Source organism: Chiloscyllium plagiosum, unplaced genomic scaffold (genome assembly GCF_037043375.1).
Source record: "Chiloscyllium plagiosum isolate Xiang-an unplaced genomic scaffold, Cpla_swu_hap1 HiC_scaffold_19, whole genome shotgun sequence".
NCBI classification, from domain to species: domain Eukaryota; kingdom Metazoa; phylum Chordata; class Chondrichthyes; order Orectolobiformes; family Hemiscylliidae; genus Chiloscyllium; species Chiloscyllium plagiosum.
In genome coordinates, this window is record NW_028270157.1 from 48,611,054 (window position 1) to 48,635,585 (window position 24,532).

The window sequence follows — 24,532 nt, forward strand, 5'->3', positions numbered from 1 at the left end:
GGTTTATAAGATGATCAGGGGAATAGATAGAGTAGACAGTCAGAGACTTTTTTTCCCCGGGTACAACAGAGTGTTACAAGGGGACATAAATTTAAGGTGAAGGGTGGAAGGTATAGGGGAGATGTCAGGGGTAGGTTCTTTACCCAGAGAGTGGTGGGGGCATGGAATGCACTGCCTGTGGGAGTGGCGGAGTCAGAATCATTGGTGACCTTTAAGCGGCAATTGGCTAGGTACATGGATAGGTGCTTAAGCTAGGACAAATGTTCGGCACAACATCGTGGGCCGAAGGGCCTGTTCTGTGCTGTATTGTTCTATGTTCTATGACAAACAAACAATCGTTAATGCTATTGAAGTAGTCTGTCAAAATGAGAATATGATCCATAGCTTTAGATCTTTGGCAAAGAAGGGTGTAGGCATTTTATTAAAATAAAAGCAAGTTCATTTAATGGGTGGAGTAATGAACAGAAGGAACAAGCAACAATATAACTTGACATATACATGGATGCTAACAATTTAGAATAGCCAAGTGTGTTTTTTTACTATTAGTCTTAAATGCAAAATAAGAACATAAAGAATTCTCCATAAACTTATAGCTTTGTGATGTAAGGTTGCCATTTTTCAAAAACTTTGCCATGAAAGGTATCTTCACTGCTTAAACTTTGTTAAATAATTTAAAGCTACCAAATCTGCTTTAATTAAAAAGTATAACTACAATCTTTGCTGTAGGTCCAGATTAACAGTGAGAGAGTGAATGGCCTATGTGTCTATTGCATTGAAATGAAGTGTAGACACGTGTGGTTAAAAGTATTGTTAAATAACATTATCTAATCATCCTAATACAATGTAAACAATTATAAACTGTAAATTATAAACTGCAAAACTCCCTCAAGTGTTGAGCATTTCTTTCATTCATTCTTCATTTAAACAATTTCAATCTTTTGCAGATAGTGCATTGAGATCCAGGTGTGAGGACTCTTGATGTAACAAATATCCCACCCAATGGCTGAATTTGGTATATACAAGTTCTTATTTACAAACGTAGAACTCCCCTCCATCATCAGTTGCATTAAGCAACTGGTCATTAAAGTTATTAAGTCTCATTATAACTTAAGGAACAGCTACTTTTTAATAAATGATCCCATTGTTCAAAACTAGGATAGCCTTTTTTTTGTGTATTTTGTAATGAGTTTTTAAAATTTGGTTTATTCTTTCAAATGTGTTTTTTGAATACTCAATGCTTACAGTCTTTCAAAATAAAACTCTGCTTCCCCTTTTAAATTTTCAGGAATTTCAAATTATTTGTAATGTCACCAAGGTCCTGTTGTAGATCATCTTCCACAGCTCTTTATGAATGTTAGATTATTAAATCTTAAAATAAGGACCTTTGCACAAATCCAGTTAGGTTGCAGTTTAAATGGTAGTGACATGCCTGTTTTCATTCTGGCACAGATTCTAAGTACAAGCATATATACACATTTGTGCAGAATGTAAGTTTAAAGTATACAAAGTACTTTGCAAAAATAGGTATTGAATTTTGCAAAAACAGTGCAGGCTATTAGATCACAAAATACATGATACATTTCTAGCTATTTGAGAGAGAGATATTGATTACGTTACATAAAATGAATTAATGTCATTTGACATCAACATCTCATAGGGATATCTTTCTTTCCCTTCTTTTAATTCACAAGCAAATTATTTCATTGTTTCCGGCCTGTTCCAGTTATTGTGTAAAGCTGGTTTCCTATTTATAAAGTATGTTACTTTGCTGAAATAGGATGAGAAAATGCTGATGGGAGGAGAAGGCAGAAGGTGGCTTTCAAACCCGAATTAAATTAGGTCAGAATGCTAAATATTTGTGACCTCATCTTTAATAAATAGTCAGCAGGCAAGACTCGGTCATTACTGCTACACTTGTCACTCATCCACTATACATTGTACAAGGAGAGCCAGAGGCTAGAGGCAGAGTGCAGTACTAGGTCCAGTTAATTATATATATTTTAAAAAATGATTATAAAGCAGTTCATTTTATCTGGTAAGTGAAGTACCGATTCTGTTTTTCTTTTGCTGAAGTCTGAGCACGTGCATTATACATTCACCATTTTAGCAGTTTGTTTTTGGAAAAGTGGGAACTCTCCAGGCACCCTTTACATAAGGAAGTTTTAAAAAATTTATTTGCAAACAAACTGATCAACTATTTGCGTGCATTTTTTGCATTTGACGTAACAGCACCAGTGGAATTTACAATGGCACCTTTCAACTCGCACGGTCTTGAACTGATCATAACCCCGTCCGCAGCACATTAGCTCACAGCCATCCATTCCTTCGGAGGTCTTGTTACAGAGGCGGCCTGTTGTGCCCAGGGAGCCTGTGGTCTTATTCTTAACACAATAATCAGGGCTCTGGTCGAGATACACTAGATCATCTGCAGTGGGAGGGTTGAAGCGGCTGTTTACTAGTTCCAGCCTTCCTTTCCGGTTAATTTTCATGGCAGCAGCGCTGTCATACTTTTCTTTCAGCAGATCACCGACTTTCCGGAAATCAGCCAGTTGAAGCCAGCATGTCTTCAAGCTGCACGAGCCTGAAACACCATGACACTTGCATGCCACATCCGCAAGATTGTACACTGCCTGGGGGAAAAAAAATGAAGGACAGAAGATTTACATCTCTGGAAATTAGATTTCATATGCTACAATTTGCAATTAATGTTTAACAGCTCTGCTAATTCCAGGCAAACAAATTGTGATCCACAATTTATCTGAATGTCCCTGGAGTGTGGAAGACAAGAGAGTCAGTTTAAAACTTCCTGATTGATTACTAACAAGTGAACTTTACTAGGAAGTTCATAAGTGTATAATTACTGAAAATATCAGAATAAGGAATACGAAGAAACTATCAGAATCAGGAATTCTAAATGACATTGCAGCAAAAGTAAATTCACAACATCAGGAGAAAATTACACAGAGATAATAAAAACTGTAATTTCCAACTGGGGATTACAAAATGAAATAACCATGATATAACACAATATGGGCTCCAATAAGAGAAGCACATTTCACTTGCAGTCTTACAGCAAAAACAGGTGTTGGTGGAATTCCCAAGACTTTGGACTAATTTCATCACTGATAAATAGAAGTTTATAAAATCATGAGGAACATAGATAGGGTAAATAGGCAAAGTATTTTCCCTGGGGTGGGGGAGTCCAGAGCTGGAGGGCATAGGTTTAGGGTGAGAGGGGAAAGATATAAAACAGACCTAAGGGTCAACTTTTTCACGCAGAGTGTGGTGTATGTATGGAGTGAGCTGCCAGAGGAAGTGGTGGAGGCTGGTACAATTACAACATTTTAAAGGCATTTGGATAGGTATGTAAATAGAAGGGGTTTAGAGGGATATAGGCCAAATGCTGACAAATGGGACTAGACTCATATAGGAAGTCTGGGTCCGCATCGATGAGTTGGACCAAAGGACTGTTTTCTTGCTGTACATCTCTATGACTCTGCTTGTGGTGACAATATAAGGTTCTGAATTTTATGTTGGCAACCATTTGTACCATAGGCCCTAAAAGAGACTCATGATGCTGGCTTCTGGCTCTCAGTAATGAACAAAAATAACAATTTGTACTCATAGCCAATTTTACAAAAGTAAATTTAGAAAAAATGCATCTTCAAAGATGGTAAGAGAGAAGAATGACAGGGAGATGTGATGACTGACCACTTCCACATCTCCAACTTCAGAAACTGTTGTGGAATGGACCCCAGTCTATCAGTAATTCAAATGGCAGAGTACCAATTGTTGCCTATTGTCAGTGGAAACTGAGAGATAAGGAGGGGTAAAACCAGCCATGAGTGAGAAGGTGATACTCAGTCTTCCAGTGTGTAGTGTTTTCAGATTGTGCACCAACAGACCTGGATCACCAGCAGAGGGCCAAGGAGCAGTAGAAATGAGACTGCAAGGAAAGTGAAGTCCAGCAAGCCAGCCAAAAGTGAAAGGTAAATCTATGCAGATCAATGCAGATGAGGAAGCTGGAGTCAGGGGAAAAGCATACAAGACTGGACCAGAAGTAGGCATTTCAAAAGCCAATTCAAGCTAGTCCATTGAAAAATTGTGGAAGTGTCATGGAGGAGAAATGGAGCAAACAAATAACAGGGAAATCATATAGAAATATGAGAACAGACAAGATCTTAGCTCTGACTCAGAGGAATAGAAAATGTGTCTCCAAAAGCAGGTCACACACTGGTATTGAGGCAGTTAAAAAGAGAATCGATTCTTGGTTAAAAGGATAGGTGTAAAAGTGAGGACTGCAGATGCTGGAGATCAGAGCTGAAAATGTGTTGCTGGAAAAGCGCAGCAGGTCAGGCAGCATCCAAGGAACAGGAGAATCGACGTTTCGGGCATGAGCCCTTCTTCAGGAATGAGGAAAATGTGTCCAGCAGGCTAAGATAAAAGGTAGGGAGGAGGGACTTGGGGGAGGGGCGTTGGAAATGGGATAGGTGGAAGGAGGTCAAGGTGAGGGTGATAGGCCGGAGTGGGGTGGGGGCAGAGAGGTCAGGAAGAAGATTGCAGGTTAGGAAGGCGGTGCTGAGTTCAAGGGATTTGACTGAGACAAGGTGGGGGGAGGGGAAATGAGGAAACTGGAGAAATCTGAGTTCATCCCTTGTGATTGGAGGGTTCCTAGGCGGAAGATGAGGCGCTCTTCCTCCAACCGTCATGTTGCTATGGTCTGGCGATGGAGGAGTCCAAGGACCTGCATGTCCTTGGTGGAGTGGGAGGGGGAGTTGAAGTGTTGAGCCACGGGGTGGTTGGGTTGGTTGGTCCGGGTGTCCCAGAGGTGTTCTCTGAAACGTTCCGCAAGTTGCTGCCTGACCTGCTGCGCTTTTCCAGCTAAAAAGATAGGTGGACAAGATATAGATGACTTCAGCTGAGAAAAATTGATGAAATGGAAATAAGCCTTGGGGAAAGATACTTTTTCCCAGGTCAGAGGAAATTGCAGAGGAGTTGTGCAGTTATGTTTAAGCTACAAGTGATTTCAAAGATCACACTTGACAGTAAACTGACACTCAGGATTGTGATTGTATTGGAGAAAAGGTATATGGTGCTGCCCTAGTCTCAGCTACTTTTGCAAAATTCCAGCAGAAAAGAAGATCCAAGAACTCAAGGTAGTATAGCAACTGCATTGCTATGGGTAAGATAAAGAGATAGGTCCCAAGAACTACCAGAGCCTGTATGGGGATTGAACCCTGAGCTGTTTGCATTATTCTGCATCATTCTGTTACACTTTTGATCCCACATAGCAACAGAGTTGAAAGTTAACAGCACAATAGTAGGTCTGCCTCAGCTTATGAACTTGTATAATTTTCATTTTACAATCTTCACAAATTCCTTAAATATGTGTTCATAGTGAAACATTTTGCAATTACAATCACAACAATAATTGACAAGATATTTGAGTGAAAAATTAGCAATGCAATGAATTTGCTCAGTTAGAGAAGGGCACATTGGGTGAACCCAACATGATACTGCATCAGAAGATTCTCTACAAGATCCATTATTAGTGATAAAATAGTGAGGGGGATTGAGAGCTGGTCAATAGGTAGATTATTATGTCCTCTAACAAAATAATAGATCTGGATCTGTTTAGAGACTGGTCACCACTGTTGTTCGTATTTTTTCAATGTACAATAATATAGATATTTTTTCAGAAATCTGAAAATTTGTAGATATTACTAAAATTATTAAATGTGACTCTCAGTACTGCACATTTGCTCAGTTACTTCAGCTAGATGTTAATGCATAGACAATTGGGCTTGTGACTGCTTTGTCATGAAGCAGTAGCTAGAACAAATACAGTACCAGGGTCTATTTATTGAACACATGACTGTAAAAGAATTCATATTATTTTGTCCGTGTACAAGACCATGAAGTGCTTCAATTAGAATACAGAATCCAATTATGGTCTATTCTCTTAGTGGGTATTATTATTTTACACTTGCAGCATCCATTGTATTTTGCCTTTGTGCCAAAAGAGACCATCTGATTCATCAAGACGAAATAAATAAAGGAATATCACTCCTCAGCTCCTTAGTAATGTTAAACTATGTAAAAGGAGATAAATTAAAGGATTATATTTTAAAGAAGATGCTGGCGATAAGATGAATCAGATATGTATGTTTTCAGCACTTTATAAAATAGATATCTGGTGTAATAGTGTGCAAACTGTAATAATTATCAAATGCACAATAAACTAAAAGAAAAGTGTGTGTGTGTGTGTGTGGTGTGTGTGGAGGGAGACTACAGAACTTTAAGCAAAACTAAAGGAACGTCAAGGATAAATTCACACTTAGTAACTGAATCCTCATGTGTGAATAAAGTGGCCAGATTAATGGTCAAACATGAGTACACCATCAGGAATCACTGGAACGGAATCACTTGCCACAAAATAAACATAAGCAGTGAGGCAAGTCAAGATATTGGGGCCAGTGCATGAATAATAGCTGTAAAAATAATCAGTAAATCTGTGAAGCTTCACATGATTATATTAACAAGCAGATATCAGGCCCTGTCCAAGGAAACAATGTATCAAAGGCTAAGGTGGCTACAAAAAAGCAGATGACAGCTTGAAGCAAACATCAACCCAAACTTTATGGGGAGGCAGGAGTGAATTTCAGCTGCATGAAATCTGAAAATACAGAAAAGGCAGGTGGTTAGGAATGAATGAGTAAGGACAAGAAGGTATTTTATTTCCAGATACATATTAAATTTTCATAGCATTGACAATGGAAAACAAATTTGGTTTAGAGGTTGATATGGACTTTTTTTTATTCTTAAGGTACATTTAAGATTACATTTCATACTCTCTAATGTATTTGGAGTCAGTTTCCTCCCACCTGGCTTTTTGTAAATATACTGTAGTTGTTTAGACAAATAGTTTATACTGAGGATATTGCTTTGTGACCTTTCATATACAATTGAAGATAATCACAGAATGTAACCCACATAAAACTGGTAAACTATTGGGCAATATTAGAAACAGGCAGAATGGTAGACTCAAACCAATTATATCATGTAGTTGCTATTAATAATGGTCAGAAATATAATCCATTTTACAAAGACTAAGCAAATTATTTCCCACCCATTTGCTAATTTAAAACTCCATTTCTCCTGTATTGTGTTATTCTTCCTCTTAAAGTAAAATAATATGATCTATGTCTTCATAACAGTGAAGAAAACAACAATTCAGTCTGGTTTCTGACTAGCAGTGAACCCAGCTCCTCAAATTCACAGCCTTCCATAACTGGGATGGAAACAGGTGCTCATTGCTGATAGGGATTTGTGAAACTCACTGCCTGGAATTGAGGAACAGGAATTTTTAAATCATAAAGCTAACCTTTTACTACACCAGTTGAAATTACAGCTTATATTTTTCAATGCTATTAAATGAACCACTGAACAAGATTTATGCTTATTGTTTGTCAGATAAGGTAGATACCATTTTAATAGGAACATAAGAAGTAGGAACAGAAGAATCTATCTCCTGGAGCCTCTTCCAGGACATTTAACACAATCATGGCTGGTTTCATCCCAGCCTCAACTCTATATTCTTGCCCACTTTCCATACACTTTCAATCCATGACTAAGTAAAAATCTGTCTATCTTCTCAGTAATTGTCTCAATGTTCTGGCATCCACCACACTCTGGGGCAGTGAATTCCACAGATTCATGTCTCTTTGAGAGAAGGAAATCCTCCTCATTTCTGTTTTAAATCTGCCACCCCTTAGCATAAAATTACAATCTCTTGTTCTAGATTACCCTACAAGGGAAACATCTGCTCTACATCTACTTTATCAATCCCCTTTAGCATCTTGTGTACCTCAATTAGATCTCCTCAACCTTCTGAATTCTAGTGAGTATAGGTCTAAACTGCTCAAGCTTTCCTTATAATACAAGCCTTTCATTTCTGGAATTAATCTAGTGAACCTTGCTGGTAATGTTTTTAAAACCTAGACTCTTTTCATCAGTTTCTTTTGATTTCACATTGCTTATTGTTGTATGAAAAGTTCAAAAGTCTCTTGAGAATTTGGTAGATCGACTTAGGTCCTTGGTTAGGTCAATTCCTGATGAAGGGCTTTTACCCGAAACGTCGATTTCGAAGCTCCTTGGATGCTGCCTGAAATGCTGTGCTCTTCCAGCACCACTAATCCAGAATCTGGTTTCCAGCATCTGCAGTCATTGTTTTTACCCAATCAGATTAAATGCCCAGCACAAGATTCAATTCTTTCTCCCTAAGACATAACGTATCAGAGCAGAAGTAAGCCAATCAGCCCATTATACCTGCTGTGTCAATCAATGAGATCTTGGCTGATAATGATAACCCTCCATATCATTTTTCTCCCTTTTCCCCAAAACCATCAATTCCTCTTCACTAACTAAAAAGTCTATCTCAGCCTCAAATATACTTCATGAGTCAGTCTCAACAGCACTCTGTAGTAATGAATTTCACACATTCACTACCCTCAAAGAGGAGAAATTCATTCTCACCTCTATCTTAAATGTGCAACCCCTTATTCTGAGATTATTCGATCTGGCCCGAGACCCTCCCACAGGGAGAAGCCATCCTTTCTGCATCTACTCTGTCAACTCTCCTAACAATCTTCTATGTTTCAATAAGGCCGACTCTCATTATTCTTAATTCCAATGAGTACAGACCCAATCTATTCAACCACTCCTCATAAGACAGTCCCTCCATACCGGGATCAGCCCAGTGCAACTTCTCTGGGCTGCCTCCAATGCTAGTATATCTTTCTTTAGATAAGCTTTTCAAAGCTGTTCGCAGCATTCCAGTTATGGTCTGATTAATGCCTTGTATAGTTTTAGCGAAGCCTTCTACTTTTATACTCCATTCCTTGTGAAATAAAGGCCAACATCCCATATGCCTTCCCTATTAACCACTGTACTTGGGTCCTACTTTTTTTTTGATTCATAGACAAGGTCTCATAAATTCCTCATTCCACTGCTTTCTTCAGTGTTTTTCCATTTAAATAATATTGAACTCCTCTATTCTTGCGAAAGTGCATAAAGTCACACTTTCTTACGATATATTCCAGCTGCCAGGTTTTGGTCCATTTGCTCAACCTCTGCAGAATCTTGGTCATCCACACCATTTGCCTTCCCACCTATTTTTGTGTTAGCTGCAGACTTGGCTACAGTACATTCACTGTCATCATTCAAGTCATTCACATATACTGTAAATACTTTTGCCCTCTGCACTCAACCCTGTGGCGTACCACTAGTCACAGGTTACCATCCTGAAAATGCCTCCCTTACCACAATTTTCTGTGTTCACATGGTCAGTTAATTCTCTATCCATGCTTACATATTACCTCCAACATTAAGGGCTCTTATTCAGTCGTCTAATTTGTGGTACCTTATCACCACCTCCAGATAATACCTGCTCTGGCTGAGGTAACCTTGGCCAACACGCAGTAAATCAAATCATGGCATTTTGCAGTGGTTTTTGTGAAAAACTTGGCAGAGGACTGAAGGCGATGACGTCTCTATGAATTTGTTGGGAACTAAAATGCACTGTCTAACAGATTGGGGGAAGCAGATTCAATTAACCCTTTTCAGAAAGAAATAAGATAAGCTTCTGAAAAAGAACAAGCGATTTGTAGAGGCACAGGGAAAAGGCAGGGCAAAAATGTAGAGAAACAGTATGAACATGACTTGTCAAATTATATACAGTATAACTTGATTTAAATAATTCTATAGTTACTTTACAAAGAGTAAGATTCTCTCCTCCTAGGACCAAAAATACTTATTGTACTCAAGTGATGTTTCACACACAAGGCTGAAAAGCTATTAAATTGTAAGAACTCATTTGCCTGTAAAAGCAGTAATGCCACAGTGCATCATTCAAAGGGGGAGCAGACTAATCTGCAAGGCAAGAGCAGATCATAATGTCACTTGGTCCAATGATCACAATAATAATGACTATGTCCAGCCAGAGAAGTTTCATACTCCCACCCTACTGTCACATTAACAAAAATACTGATTCAGTCAGTAATATTAGTCACCTAATAAATGTCTCAATGTGTGTAATCCCAGTGAGAAGTTATCATTTCAGATCTTGGAATACACGATGAAAACACTAAGCCACATCTAGCTTGTTTGTTCCATATAGACTGCATCCAATACATAATATGTATCACATGACAAACATGATAGTGCTTAAAAACTAAAAGTTCTTACAGAGAGAAAAATGGATTGAAGGAAAAGGTGCTAAACATAAATGTAAAATAGAAAAAAAATCAGAATAGGTAAGTAGCAGCTTACACCCTTGTGACACTAAACTGCCTAAAGGAATATTCAAACAGATAAAAATCTTATAGAAAAATGAAATTCCATGGCAAACAAGATAATACAGATATACAGCACGGAAACAGCCCCTTTGGTCCAACTCATCTGCACTGACCAGACATCCCATTCTGACCTAGTCCCATTTACCAACATTTGGCCCATATCCCTCTAAACCCTTCCTATTCATCCTGATGCCTTTTAAATGTTGTAATTGTATACCTGCCTCCTACACTTCCTCTGGCACCTCGTTCCAAACAAGCACCACCCTCTGGAGAAAGTGAGGACTGCAGATGCTGGAGATCAGAGTCAAAAGGTGTGGTGTTGGAAAAGCACAGCTGGTCAGGCAGCATCCGAGGAGCAGAAGAGTCGATGTTTCGAGCATAAACTCTTCACCAGGAATGACTCTTCATCAGGCATTCCTGATGAAGAACTTATGCTCGAAATGTCGACTCCCCTGGTCCTCGGATACTGCCTGACTGGCTGTGCTTTTCCAGCACCACACTTTTCAAGCACCACCTTCATCATGAAAAAGTTACCCCTCAGTTCCCTTTTAAATTTTTCCCCCTTCACCTTAAACCTATGCCCTTTAGTTCTGGCCTCCCCCACCCTCAAAATAGACCTTGGCTATTCACCCTATCCATGCCACTCATGATTTTATAAACCTCTGTAAAGTCACTCCTCAGCCTCTGATGCTCCACGGAAAAAAGTCCCAGCCTATTAAGCCTCTTCCTATAAGTCAAACCCTCCTATCACAGCAACTTGCTTGCAATTTTTAAAGTTTTCTCTGCACCCTCTCAACTTAAACAACATCCTTCCTATAAAAGAGTGACTAGAATTGTATGCAGTATTCTAAAACTGGCTTCAATACAATGTCCTGTACAGCTGCAACATGACATTCCAACTCATTTACTGCACTGATCAATAAAGGCTAGCATGCCAATGCCTTCCCTGTCAACACTGTCTACCTGCGACTTCACTTTCTGCATGTGCACCCCTTGGCATTATTTGTTTGCCAATATTCCCCATGTCCCTATAATTCACTATATAAGACCAGCCCTAATTTGCCTTACCAAAGTGCAACATCTCACATTCACTCAAATTAAACTCCATCTCCTTCTTCTTAGCCCATCTGATAAAGGTCCCATCATGCGCTGAGATACACTTCTTCACTATCCACCACATCTGCAAACTTATTAACCAAACCTCCTATATTCACATCCAAATCGTTTATCTAAAAGACAGAATGCAGTGGACTCAGCACTGATCCTTGTGACACACCGCTGGTCACAGGCCTCCAGTCTGGAAAGCAACCTTCCACCACCACCCTCTGTCCCTGACCTTCAAGGCAATTTTGTATTGGGTCCCCCTTGATCCCATGTGATCTAACCTTATTAACCAATCTATCATGTGGAATCTTGTCAGCACCTTGCTGAAATCCATATCAATCACATCTACCACTCTGCCTTTATCAATCTTCTTTGTCACCTCTTCAAAAAACTCAATTTAGTGAGACATGATTTCTCACGCACAATGCCATGTCGACTATCCCTAATTATCTCTTGCGTATCCAAATACATGTAAATCCTGTTGCTCAGAATCCCTCCAACAACTTACCCACCACTGATGTCAGACTCACCGGTCTATAATTCCCTGGCTTTACCTTACAGTCTTTCTTAAATAATCGGACCACATTAGCCAATGTCTAGTCTTCTGGAACCTCACCCGTGGCTATCAATGATATAAATATCTCAGCAAGGGGCCCAGCAATCTCTTCCCTTGCTTCCCACAAAGTTCTGGGAAACACCTGATAAATCCCAGTGATTTACCTACTTTTATGCATTTTAAAACCTCCAATACCTCCTCTCCTGTAATATAAACTGTTTTCAAGACATCACTATTTATTTCCCCAAGTTCCTTAGTTTCCATGTCCACAGTAAATACTGACGTGAAATATTTATTTCATATCTTATCCATTAACGTGTAGTTCACACATAGATATTTTAAGATGCCATACTCTCTCCATAGTTACTGTTTCGCCCTTAATGTACTTATAGAATCTCTTTGGATTCTCCCTAACTCAATTTGCCAAAGCTATCTCATGCCCCCTTTTGCTCTCCTGATGTTACTCTTAAGTATACTCCTATTGCCCTTCTACTCTTCTCAGACTTCACTCGGTCCCAGCTGTCTCTACCTAATTTATGCCTCCTTCTTTTCCTTTACCAGAGCCTCAAGTTCTCTCGTCATCCCAACCTTGTGCTTCACACGAACAGGAACATACTGTCTCTGAACCCTTGTTATCTCATTTTTCAATACTTACCACTTCCAAACCATCCCTTTACCTGTGAACATCCTCCTCCAAATTAACTTTTGAGAATTCCTGTCTAACACCGTCAAAATTGGCCTTACTCCAATTTAGAATTTTAACTTTTTGATTAGTTCTATCCCATTCTATAACGGTTTTAAAACTAATAGAATTATGATCATTTGCCACAAAGTATTCTCCCACTGACACCTCAGTCTCTTGCCCTTCCTCATTTCCCAACAGAAGGTCAAGTAGGTATATTGAATAAGAGTTTTTTTATACACTCTCGTAACACTCCCCCCATCCAAGCCTTTAACACTATTACAGTTCCAGTAGATGTTTGGGAAATTAAAATCCCCCACCATTCCAACCCTATTACTCTTACATACATCTGAGATCTCCTTACATCTGTAAAATGTAAAATGTTCAATTTCAGCTCGAGAAAACATTAGAACATAGAAGAATGTAGTGTGAACATGGAAATCAAATTATCCATAATTTCACATTACGACATGCAGAAATGCATAACAGAAAATGAAAAGATGAGAACAGTATAATAAGACAAGTAAGGAGAGAGATAGTTAAATATAGATTAAAAAGGTGGATAAGCAGCAATGGACAGAACGAAGGCCAAACAACTAAGAAAATATCAAAACTGACAAACACAAAGACAGATGGAGATACAAATAAGTTTTGGGAACATGCTGGAGATGGAAAATGTTTTCTTGCCGGAAATGAGGAATAAATGATAGACCAGAGTTCATCTCTGTTCATTTCTTACCCTTCTGCCAGCTTCATTATTTTGCAGGTTCATTAATGTCCTGGCATGATCCTCTGAGCCTTTTGGGTAATTTTTCTCCCTTTCCCTGGCATCCACAAATTCTTTGGCAAACCTGTAACCGTATTCTGCATTGTCCCCACAACCTCCCCACAGCCAGTCCCGGGGAAGGTCTTTGGGTCTGGCAGCACGACTGCACCCACAGGTTGAGAGCTCCCCCTCACGACATGCACGACTTATTGCATTTACTACACCAGCTGCTGAGATGGAATAGGTGAAGGCAGTCTCCCGGCTCCCTGAAACCGGATGAAACAACATATGGTCAATATGCATATAATTATGTATATTAATGGATTTCTACTGTAGATTCCCTGGTTTCAAACAAGTAAATATTTATGCCAGTTATATATTGACATTTGTCTTCTTTTATATCTGAATATGCATATATTTGTTCCCAGTCTTATTAATATTTTGCCCTATTTCTCTGAAAAATAATTTGGTGAATACCTTAAAGAAGTGCAATTTTATCCAAACATGATACTAAAGTCAAAGGACCTGACTTAACTGAGTAAATTGATATGTTTTGAATGAGTTAAAATGGTGTCCTGAAAGTTATTAGGCTATTAAAATTGGAGGGCGTTGATGATCTGACCTTATTTCAAACAAGGTATTTTCCAGCAAGAGTGACTGAATAATGATCAAGTTTGAGATTCAAATATTTTCTCTTCTATGTACACAAAAGTCAATTACAGTGTCACATTACTAGTCTGGCTTGGAGCAGGTAATTCATCAGCAACAAAAAATCAAACATTATCCAACACGATCAATGGAGCTATTTTATCTTTGCACATTTTCAGTAAATACACAGATGACTACATTTACACTCATGTACTCATAGTTGTTGGATAGAAATGGAATGTCTGGAATGTCAGTTCTGATGCTGTAGTGATTATAATGAGGTCAGTCAGATGGAACTCATAGAACATGAGTTCCCTGACTGGGGTGGTTAATCTGGACCAATCAGGGAGCCCTGGCTGACAGGTAAGAACAAGAGTGTCAGATATCCTGTTCTCTCTGAGAACTGGCTCTAGGGGAGCTGGATCAGTGTCAAGGACTTTCCACATATAAATCAAGGGTGACTTGGTGATAGAATACCGGTCTCTGTGAAGTTACTTCAGTGCTAACAAGAGTGAGATTCGAGATCAGCTCATAGCAAAAACACAAAACAAAGCCAATACCTTTAGGGACATAAATTTGCAATAATAACAGACCATAAACCCCTGCGAGGTCTACTTAAAGAGGACAAAGCAGTGCGGCCCATAGCTTCAGCGTGTGGTGCTGGAAACGCACAGCAGGTCAGGCAGCATCCGAGAAGCAGGAGAATTGATGTTTCGGGCATAAGCCCTTCATCAGGAATCTGGCCTGCTGTGTATTTCCAGCACCACACTCTTGACTCTCACTTTCTCTCTGCCCATAGCTTCAGGCTGAATTTAGCGGTGGGCTCTAATATTAAGTGTATATAATTACACACCGTCCGTGAAGCCAAGTGGCAAATCTAGATACATTGAGCCACCTCCTACTGGCAGATACACCACTGATGCTTCCACCACTGGAAGAGTCCGTAATAATTTCAAATTTCTGGACATACTTCCAGTCATAGCAGATAATATCAAATTTTGAATGCAGAAAAATTTGGTCCTATCTAAACTGAAACAGTTGGTGGTAATGGAGGAAACCAAAGGGCCATCACAGCCAGAATTGAAACTTTTTTGGACCTGGAGACACCAGTTCACCTGAGATGACAGCATATTATTATGGGGACCAAGAGTAAATGTCCAGAGCCAAAGGTCACTGCCAGATACTGGCTGAACTCCATCTGGTTAATCCATGGCTATCCAAAATGAAGATGCTGGTGAGATATTATGTCTGGTGGCCAGAATTGGATGCGGACATAGCTACATTGGTGGGGTAGTGGGCAGAGTGCCAACAAGGACAAACATTGCTGCCAGCAGCTCCCCACATTCACATGGATGGCCTAGTAAACCCTGGACTCGGTTACATGTCAACTATGGGCTCTAAGGGAATTGAATTGGTGCCAAGACTCTTTACATGTAAATAAAGGATGATGTGTTGACGGCCTCTCTGGAGTTATTTCAATATTCCACCCTAGCCCAATGTGACAGTTTTTCTGTAACACAGCAAAGTCACCAGGTCAATAAGACAAAATTACTCAAACGGAGACAGACCAGGCCTTACAGTTATATTTGTACACTTTATTTTATAAATCTTGTGTAAACTGCAAGAAAGTTGCTAGCATCTTAAGTATGTCTCCATCATTTTTATAAGAAAACATATATTTTGATATCTCACATAGTATATTGCCTTAGATATAACCACTTGCATATTTTTGTTTCTCTTCTCTTTCTTAGTTATTATCTGGACATAACAGATAACAATTGCCTATTTTAAGAAGTGTGGACCATGACCTAATTATTATTTCTCAACCATTGCCTTCAAGGTAAATCTGTGAGGCCTTGTCTGCCATATTTGTATCTAGTGCAACATGGGCTACATTCGAAAAATCAATTGGCTGTGATGCACTTCAGGACTCTTGCTATGCAATTGCATGTTGTCATTCTATTGTTAAATTTTGATAATTAAAGTAGAGAATTAAAACATTATACTAATAAGATAAACAACAATCTTAAAAAAGCTTGTATTTATTTAGCACCTTTTAACATAATAGTGGGATGTGGCGGATAGGTAGGTTTGTTATGGGAAATGCAGGGTTACAGGGATAGGGTAGGGGGATGGGTCTGGCTGGTATGCTCTTCAGAGGGGTGGTTGCGAACTCAGTGGGCTGAATAGCCTGCTTCCACACTGTAAGGATTCTCTGATTCTATAACAAAATTTCACAAGGCGCTTCACTGGAGCGATATAAAACAAAATGTGACTGTGAACCACAAAAGCAGCAGAATTTTGGATGATCTCAAGTTTACAGAGGGTAGAATGTGGGACACCAGCCAGGAATGCATTGGAATAGTCAAGTCTAGACATAACGATGGCATGAATGAGGTTTTCAGCAGCAGATAAATTGAGAAAGGTCAAAATCAGGTAATATTATACAGGTCGAAATAGTGCAATGATAATAGAAATTCAGGGGTGTGAGTATTAATTAAATGTTAATGAGTTTGTGGGTCAATTTGAAAAATATCAGAAAGCAACTGATGAACAATGAATTTAAATAAAGGCACTAGATGGTTAATGTAATTCACAAAAGAGGCAGAGTACATTAACTAAAGCAACAAGTCATCATTTAATGATTACTGAATGAAATACCAAGGTTTTGATACCATTGGTGTTTTAATTTAAATTACACAAGGACACAATTCTTTACTTAATGAAGTTAAGATTCCTGAAGATATAGTTTCATACAGCTTCATGAAATATGAACAAAAGTTATAAAGTTGACAAAATGGCTTGAAAAATCTTGCTCTACATATGCATATTGAGAAAGAACTGGCTCTCTTCTTTCAAAATAAGAAAGAGGCCGAATTGAGGTGTTTAAAATTTGGAAAGGTTTTGATGGAGTGGTTACAGAGAGGATGTTTTCTTTGCGGGAAAGGGCATATCTAGAGGTGATCAATAAAAGATAGCCACCTAGAAAGCCCACAGATAGTTCAGATTTTTTACCCACAGAGTGGTGAGGATGTGGAACCTGCTGCCACAGGGAGTGATTCCTATGAATAGTACATTTAAGGCAAATCTGGAGAACCGTTTGAGGGAATAGAGAGTTTCAAAGTTGCATATAGATGAGACGAGTGTGGCGACTGAATTGGAGCATAAACTCTGGAAATAACTCATAGGCCCAAAAAGGTCTGTTTCTGCACCATATCATCAATGCAATCCTATATAATCATTTAGTCTGATTACTTAATCCAGGGCTTCCCAAACTGTGTTCAGGAGTCCCAGGACAAAATCGTGGGGTTTCAAGAAGCACCCTCACCATTCCCACACCCTCCTCCCCAGGGCACCCTCACCACTCCCACACCCTGCCTCCCCAGGGCACCCTCACCACTCCCACACCCTCCTCCCCAGGGCACCCTCACCATTCCCACAGCCTCCCTCCCCAGGGCACCCTCACCACTCCCACACCCTCCTCCCCAGGGCACCCTCACCACTCCCACAGCCTCCCACACCAGGGCACCCTCACCACTCCCACACCCTCCTCCCCAAGGCACCCTCACCACTCCCACAGCCTCCCTCCCCAGGGCACCCTCACCACTCGCACACCCTGCCTCCCCAGGGCACCCTCACCACTCCCACACACTCCTCCCCAGGACACCCTCACCACTCCCACACCCTCCTCCCCAGGGCACCCTCACCACTCCCACACCCTCCCTCCCCAGGGTACCCTCACCAGCCCCATACCCTCCCTCCCCAGGGTACCTTCACCACTCCCACACCCTCCTCCCCAGGGTACCCTCACCACTCTCACACCCTCCCTCCCCAGGGTACCTTCACCACTCCCACACCCTCCTCCCCAGGGTACCTTCACCACTCCCACAGCCTCCCACACCAGGGCACCCTCACCACTCCCACACCCTCCTCCCCAAGGCACCCTCACCACTCCCACAGCCTCCCTCCCCAGGGCACCCTCACCACTCGCACACCCTGCCTCCCCAGGGCACCCTCACCACTCCCACACACTCCTCCCCAGGACACCCTCACCACTCCCACACCCTCCTCCCCAGGGCACCCTCACCACTCCCACACCCTCCCTCCCCAGGGCACCCTCACCACTCCCACACCCTCCTCCCCAGGACACCCTCACCACTCCCACACCCTGCCTCCCCAGGGCACCCTCACCACTCCCACACACTCCTCCCCAGGGCACCCTCACCACTCCCACACCCTCCTCCCCAGGGCACCCTCACCACTCCCACACCCTCCCTCCCCAGGGCACCCTCACCACTCCCACACCCTCCTCCCCAGGACACCCTCACCACTCCCACACACTCCTCCCCAGGACACCCTCACCACTCCCACACCCTGCCTCCCCAGGGCACCCTCACCACTCCCACACACTCCTCCCCAGGACACCCTCACCACTCCCACACACTCCTCCCCAGGACACCCTCACCACTCCCACACCCTCCTCCCCAGGGCACCCTCACCACTCCCACAGCCTCCCTCCCCAGGGCACCCTCACCACTCCCACACCCTCCTCCCCAGGGCACCCTCACCTCTCCCTCAGCCTCCCTCCCGAGGGCACCTTCACCTCTCCCACACCCTCCCTCTGCAGGGCACCCTCACCACTCCCACAGCCTCCCTCCCCAGGGCACCCTCACCATTCCCACAGCCTCCCTCCGCAGGGCTCCCTCACCAGCCCCACACCCTCCTTCCCAGGGCACTCTCACCAAACTGCCACACCCTCCCTCCCCAGGGCACCCTCACCTCTCCCACACCCTCCATCCCCAGGGCACTCTCACCTCTCCCACAGCCTCCTCCCCAGGGCACTCTCACCACTCCCACACTCCCTCCCCAGGGCACCCTCACCTCTCCCACAGCGTCCCTCCCCAGGGCATTCTCACTTCTCCCACAGCCTCCTCCCCAGGGCACCCTCACCACTTCCACACCCTCCTCCCCAAGGCACTCTCACCACTCCCACACCCTCCCTCCGCAGGGCACCCTCACCTCTCCCACAGCGTCCCTCCCCAGGGCACCCTCACCACTCCCACACCCTCCTCCCCAGGGGCACTCTCACCACTCCCACACCCTCCTCCCCAGGGGCACTCTCACCACTCCCACACCCTCCTTCCCCAGGGCACCCTCACCTCTCCCACACCCTGCCTCCCCAGTGCAGCCTCACCTTTCCCACACCTTCACTCCCCAGGGCACCCTCACCAGCCTCACACCCTGCTCCCCAGGGCACTCTCACCACTCCCACACCCTCCCTCCCCAGGGCACCCTCACCACTCCCACACCCTCCTCCCCAGGGCACCCTCACCACTCCCACACCCTCCTCCCCAGGGCACACTCACCTCTCCGACAGCCTCCCTCCCGAGGGCATCCTCACCTCTCCTATACTCTCCCTCCCCAGGGCACCCTCACCACTCCCACAGCCTCCCTCCCCAGGGCACTCTCACCACTCCCACAGCCTCTCTCCCCAGGGCACCCTCACCTCTCCCACACCCTCCTCCCCAGGGCACCCTCACCACTCCCACACCCTCCCTCCCCAGGGTACCCTCACCAGCCCCATACCCTCCCTCCCCAGGGTACCTTCACCACTCCCACACCCTCCTCCCCAGGGTACCCTCACCACTCTCACACCCTTCCTCCCCAGGGTACCTTCACCACTCCCACACCCTCCTCCCCAGGGTACCTTCACCACTCCCACACCCTCCTCCCCAGGGTACCCTCACCAGCCCCACACCCTCCCTCCCCTAGGCACTCTCACCTCTCCCACAACCAACACTCACGCCCTCCTCCAGCCCCTTCCACACTGCCCTGAAGCCTCCCCCTACCGCCACTCCCCCAGCCTCACCCATCCCCAAACCACCCATACCCTCCCCCACACTCACCTCCCCATACCATACCCCACACGGCCTTGCTCCCTTGCCTACTCTCACACCATCGCTCAATCTCACTACCCATCCTCCACACTCCCACCCTCCCATCCTCACGACCCCCACTCTCACATACCCAGCCTCCCCAATCTCACACCCCCATCTCTCCCCACACTGTCACATGCTTCACCCTCCCCACTCTCAACCCCACTGTCGCCCACTCTTAGCTTTCCCATTCACTGTCCCACACCCTCTCCTAATCACCCCCACACCCTCCCAACTCACCGCTGCAAACACCCCCACCCTCACCCTCCTGCAGTCATCCTGACTCAAACCCCAATACCCTCGCCTACTCACCAACTTCACCTCCCTGCAACTTCCTCCACTCACACCTTGCACCTTCCCTCACACTCATCCTCCCACACTCATCCTCCGCACTCGCCCACACTCACCCCGCCCTCTCCCTCATTCACCCCCGCACTTCCCACCCTCACCCCACCCTCTCCCTCATTCACACCCACACCCTCCCACACTCACCCCCTGCACCCTCTCACATTCACGGTCCCTCACCCACACTCACCCTCCCGTACTCACACTCACCCCTCGCACACTCCCACATTCAGTCTCCCTCACCCACATTCACCTCGCCGCACTCTCCCCTAACATCCTCCTCCAGTCATCCCCCTCGGACTCTCCCCCACTCAACCACCCACAACCTCCCCCACTCACCCCCCCACACTTCCCCACACACCCTGCCACACTCCATTCCCCCGCACTCCACCCCGCAATCTCCCCCACTCACCTACCCGCACACTCCCCCACTCACCCGCTCGCACTCTTCCCCACTCACCCGCTCGCACTCTCTGCCACTCATCCACCCGCACTCTCCCCCACTCACCCCCCCCCACTCTTCCCCACTCACCCTGCCACATTCCACCCCCCCACATTCTCCCCCACTCACCACCCCGCACTCTGCTCCACTCACCCACCCGCACTCTCCCCCACTCACCCCCCCGCACACTCCCCCACTCACCCCTCGCACTCTCCCCCACTAACCCCCCCTCACTCTCCCCCACTCACCACCCCGCACACTCACCCACTCACCCCTCACACCCTCCCCCACTCACCCCCCCCGCACTCTCCCCCACTCACCACCCTGCAGTCTCCCCTACTCACACCCCCGCACACTCCCATACTCACCCACCTGCATTCTACCCCACTCACCCCCCTGCACTCTACCCCACTCACCCCCGCACACTCCCCCTCCCCCACTCACCCCCGCCGCACACTCCCCCACTCACACCCCGCACATTCCCCCTCCCCCACTCACCCCCGCCGCACTCTCCCCCACTCACGTCCCCGTACTCTCCCCCACTCAACCCCCTGCACTCTCCGCCACTCACCCCCCGCACGCTCCCCCACTCACCTGCCACACTCTCCCCCACTCACCCTCGCACACTCCCCCACTCACCCCCCGCACACTTCCCCTCCCCCACTCACCCCGCCACACACTCCCCCACTCACCCCCCGCACACTCCCCCTCGCACACTCCCCACACACGCCCCGCACACTCCCCCACACACACCCTCGCACTCTCCCCCACTCACCCCCCCACACTCTCCCCCACTCACTCCTCCACTCACCCCTCGCACTCTCCCCCACTAACCCCCCCGCACTCTCCCCCACTCACCACCCCGCACCCTCACCCACTCACCCCCTCCCCCACACACCCCCCGCACTCTCCCCCACCCACCACCCTGCAGTCTCCCCCACTCACCACCCTGCAGTCTCCCCCACTCACACCCCCGCATACTCCCATACTCACCCACCTGCATTCTACCCCACTCACCCCCCTGCACTCTACCCCACTCACCCCCGCACACTCCCCCTCCCCCACTCACCCCCTGCCGCACACTCCCCCACTCACGCCCCGCACTGTCCCCCACTCACGTCCCCGTACTCTCCCCCACTCAACCCCCTGCACTCTCCGCCACTCACCCCCGCCCACTCCCCCACTCACCTGCCACACTCTCCCCCACTCACCCCCGCACACTTCCCCTCCCCCACTCACCCCGCCACACACTCCCCCACTCACCCCCCGCACACTCCCCCACTCACCCCCCGCAACCTCCCCCATTCACCCCCTCGCACTCTCCGCCACTCACCCCCTACACTCTCCCCCGCACACTCCCCCACTCACCCCCCGCACACTCCGCCACTCACACTCTCCCTCCCTCACCCCCCACCACTCACCCCCCTGCACTCTCCCCCACTCACCACCCCGCACCCTCCCCCACTCAACCCACCGCACTCTCCCCCACTCACCCCTCCGCACCCTTCCCCACTCACCCCCCCGCACCCTCCCCCACTCATTCCCCGCACATTCCCCCTCCCCCGCACACCCCCGCCGCACACTCCCCCACTCACCCCCCACACACGCCCCGACTCACCCCCGCACATCCCCCCTCCCCCATTCATCCCTGCCGTACACTCCCCCAGTCATCCCCTGCCGCACACTCCCCCACTCACGCCCGCACTCTCCCCAACACACCTCCCCGGACTCTCCCCCACTCACCCCCTCCGCACTCCCCGACCCTGCACATTCCCCCACTCACCCCCGCTGCACTCTCCCCCACTCACCCCCCACCGCACTCTCCCCCACTCACCCCCCCACACTCCCTCACTCACCCCCGCCGCACACTCCCCCACTCACGCCCCAGCACTCTCCCCCACTCACCCCCGCCGCACTCTCCCCCACTCTCCCCCCATCGCACTCTCCCCCACCCACCACCCTGCAGTCTCCCCCACTCACCACCCTGCAGTCTCCCCCACTCACACCCCCGCATACTCCCATACTCACCCACCTGCATTCTACCCCACTCACCCCCCTGCACTCTACCCCACTCACCCCCGCACACTCCCCCTCCCCCACTCACCCCCTGCCGCACACTCCCCCACTCACGCCCCGCACTGTCCCCCACTCACGTCCCCGTACTCTCCCCCACTCAACCCCCTGCACTCTCCGCCACTCACCCCCGCCCACTCCCCCACTCACCTGCCACACTCTCCCCCACTCACCCCCGCACACTTCCCCTCCCCCACTCACCCCGCCACACACTCCCCCACTCACCCCCCGCACACTCCCCCACTCACCCCGCCACACACTCCCCCACTCACCCCCCGCAACCTCCCCCATTCACCCCCTCGCACTCTCCGCCACTCACCCCCTACACTCTCCCCCGCACACTCCCCCACTCACCCCCCGCACACTCCCCCACTCACACTCTCCCTCCCTCACCCCCCACCACTCACCCCCCTGCACTCTCCCCCACTCACCACCCCGCACCCTCCCCCACTCAACCCACCGCACTCTCCCCCACTCAACCCCCCCGCACCCTTCCCCACTCATCCCCCCGCACCCTCCCCCACTCATTCCCCGCACATTCCCCCTCCCCCACACACCCCCGCCGCACACTCCCCCACTCACCCCCCACACACGCCCCGACTCACCCCCGCACATCCCCCCTCCCCCATTCATCCCTGCCGTACACTCCCCCAGTCATCCCCTGCCGCACACTCCCCCACTCACGCCCGCACTCTCCCCAACACACCTCCCCGGACTCTCCCCCACTCACCCCCTCTGCACTCCCCGACCCTGCACATTCCCCCACTCACCCCCGCTGCACTCTCCCCCACTCACCCCCCACCGCACTCTCCCCCACTCACCCCCCCACACTCCCTCACTCACCCCCGCCGCACACTCCCCCACTCACGCCCCAGCACTCTCCCCCACTCACCCCCGCCGCACTCTCCCCCAATCTCCCCCGATCGCACTCTCCCCCACTCACCCCCCCCACACTCCCTCACTCACCCCCGCCGCACACTCCCCCACTCACCCCCCCGCACTCTCCCACACACACATTCTCCCACTCACCCCCCCGCACCCTCCCCCACTCATTCCCCGCACATTCCCCCTCCCCCGCACACCCCCGCCGCACACTCCCCCACTCACCCCCCACACACGCCCCGACTCACCCCCGCACATCCCCCCTCCCCCATTCATCCCTGCCGTACACTCCCCCAGTCATCCCCTGCCGCACACTCCCCCACTCACGCCCGCACTCTCCCCAACACACCTCCCCGGACTCTCCCCCACTCACCCCCTCCGCACTCCCCGACCCTGCACATTCCCCCACTCACCCCCGCTGCACTCTCCCCCACTCACCCCCCACCGCACTCTCCCCCACTCACCCCCCCACACTCCCTCACTCACCCCCGCCGCACACTCCCCCACTCACGCCCCAGCACTCTCCCCCACTCACCCCCGCCGCACTCTCCCCCACTCTCCCCCCATCGCACTCTCCCCCACCCACCACCCTGCAGTCTCCCCCACTCACCACCCTGCAGTCTCCCCCACTCACACCCCCGCATACTCCCATACTCACCCACCTGCATTCTACCCCACTCACCCCCCTGCACTCTACCCCACTCACCCCCGCACACTCCCCCTCCCCCACTCACCCCCTGCCG

General features: G+C 47.5%; 1 protein-coding gene across 3 annotated transcripts in view; it reads right to left on the reverse strand.

Moving 5' to 3' along the window:
* Positions 1-399: 399 nt before the first annotated feature.
* The window catches only part of wnt5b (wingless-type MMTV integration site family, member 5b), a 145,168-nt gene continuing 121,035 nt past the window's right edge, over positions 400-24,532 (reverse strand). For all 3 annotated transcript variants that reach the window (XM_043709313.2, XM_043709315.2, XM_043709314.2), the window contains exons 4-5: positions 13,437-13,729; positions 400-2,630 (exon numbers count right to left, since the gene is read on the reverse strand). In XM_043709313.2, coding sequence (XP_043565248.1) covers positions 2,172-2,630; positions 13,437-13,729 — 752 coding nt within the window. In that variant the 3' untranslated portion in view covers positions 400-2,171. The remainder of the gene's footprint in view (positions 2,631-13,436; positions 13,730-24,532) is intronic.